The sequence below is a fragment of the Tribolium madens genome, unplaced genomic scaffold (assembly GCF_015345945.1).
Source record: "Tribolium madens isolate multiple individuals breed KSU strain unplaced genomic scaffold, Tmad_KSU_1.1 Scaffold_19;HRSCAF=116;Tcas5.2_LG9, whole genome shotgun sequence".
NCBI classification, from domain to species: Eukaryota; Metazoa; Arthropoda; class Insecta; order Coleoptera; family Tenebrionidae; genus Tribolium; species Tribolium madens.
In genome coordinates this window covers 4,014,847-4,016,347 of record NW_025400983.1, presented here as the reverse complement: position 1 = coordinate 4,016,347, position 1,501 = coordinate 4,014,847, and the positions used below count along the sequence as shown (strand labels likewise).

At 28.7% G+C, this 1,501-nt stretch overlaps 2 protein-coding genes across 8 annotated transcripts in view; both read left to right on the top strand.

The window, feature by feature from the left end:
• LOC123009896 (SID1 transmembrane family member 1-like) overlaps positions 1-1,501 on the top strand; it is a 37,090-nt gene that overhangs the window by 2,289 nt on the left and 33,300 nt on the right. The gene's annotated exons all lie outside the window — the stretch shown is intronic.
• Positions 7-1,501, top strand: part of LOC123009934 (systemic RNA interference defective protein 1-like) — a 20,048-nt gene continuing 18,553 nt past the window's right edge. The window contains exons 1-3 of one of the 7 annotated variants that reach the window (XR_006413058.1): positions 12-97; positions 158-281; positions 344-454. Coding sequence is in view for 2 of the 7 variants with exons in the window: in XM_044406524.1 (XP_044262459.1) it covers positions 41-281 (241 nt within the window). In the remaining 5 variants the exon portion in view is untranslated. Of the gene's footprint in view, positions 287-343; positions 455-1,501 lie in introns of all 7 variants that reach the window. The other 6 variants (XR_006413056.1, XR_006413055.1, XR_006413054.1 and 3 more) reach the window with 6 other exon arrangements.

The window sequence follows — 1,501 nt, the reverse complement described above, 5'->3', positions numbered from 1 at the left end:
GTGCTGTGTTTGGTGAAGTTGTACCAAAATCGACATTCGGATGTCACACCGACGGCTTATACCACTTTTAGTATACTGGGAGGAACGATTTTGTGCGGTAAATCTCGTGTTGCAAAACATTTTATTGGRTTTTTGGATGTGGAAATTACGATTCCAGAAATTAATATCTCCTACAATTATTTTTCGTGTTCTCGAACAACATAAAAATTACAATTTTTGTTCATTGTGCGGCTCAGGAAGATATTTTTTGGTAGATGGAAACTTAAAATGTTCTACGACAAGTAAGGTACCTAAGCCAAATAAGGCCCACTTAAAATTCCCCACCGTTAATTTTTTTTTTCAGTTGACTGTAAATGATGAAATATGTTCTAAACTGATGCGTCATGGTGTTGGATATTAAAATTACATACAGGGTGTGTCAGTACCGTGGAGGGAGAAATAAAAAATGCTCTTGGTATACAGAGTGTGTCAGAACTTGTGCCCCAAAGAAAAATTTTAAGAAAGATAAGATACCAGGAACATGGAAAAAATGTTAAAAAATTCTTTGTCAATAAACTTTGACATTTATTTTTTGACTTTTGACATTTTTATGTCTATTTAATGATGCATGTTTTTTATAATTATTTAGCCACAAATAATATTAAACAGGGTTACAATTTAGGATACAGCTTCCTTATTGTTTCCTCTTCTAGCAAAAAAAAAATGGAAAATTATTTATCCAACAGAACTAAATAGAGTCAAAGTGCAAAATTTAAACTCATAACTTCGAAATTTTTATAAATAGAATTTTTTTAACATATTTTTCATGTTCCCGATATCTTACCTTACATGGCATTTTTCTCTGGGGCGCGAGTTCTGGAGCATCCTGTATTTCTAATTACATATTAATACATGTTTTGAAGTTTTTTTTGTATTTTTTGCTTATATGATTACTTAAAAATTCTATCCCAATTATCAAATATGGGTCTTATTTGGGGCTAGGAGGTTTCAAAAAAGCTTTTTATAATATTTAATGTTTATGTTAAAAACATGCAGAAAAATTAATAAAACAGGCATTTTTGTAGTACATATTGTTAAACGAAAGTTCAAATTACAATTTTAGTAATAAATTCAAACCTTTGCATATTTCAAAAAATATATAAAAAATCGTAAAAATTAAGTAAGCCTTATTTGGCTAAAGTAAAATATTGAACTATTCTAAGCTTCAAAGATGAGAATGCAACGCATTGTTATATAACCGAAACTATATAAAGTACTATAAACGTGTGACGTCTAATTTTTCGAAATTTTCTTTTGTTTTTTTTTTTGAGTTATATTTAAAAATACCGTTTCCAGCTTTTTTTCGCCTTCAAACATTTACAAAAAAAATACAGCTGTAAATTAAATAAGATAATAAGAAACAAAAATTTTTCAAACTTAATTCGTTTAAGATCAATAAAAAACCGCTATGTTTAAAGAAACCACGATGCAAGTGAAACTTTTTTTCGGATCAATACACTTA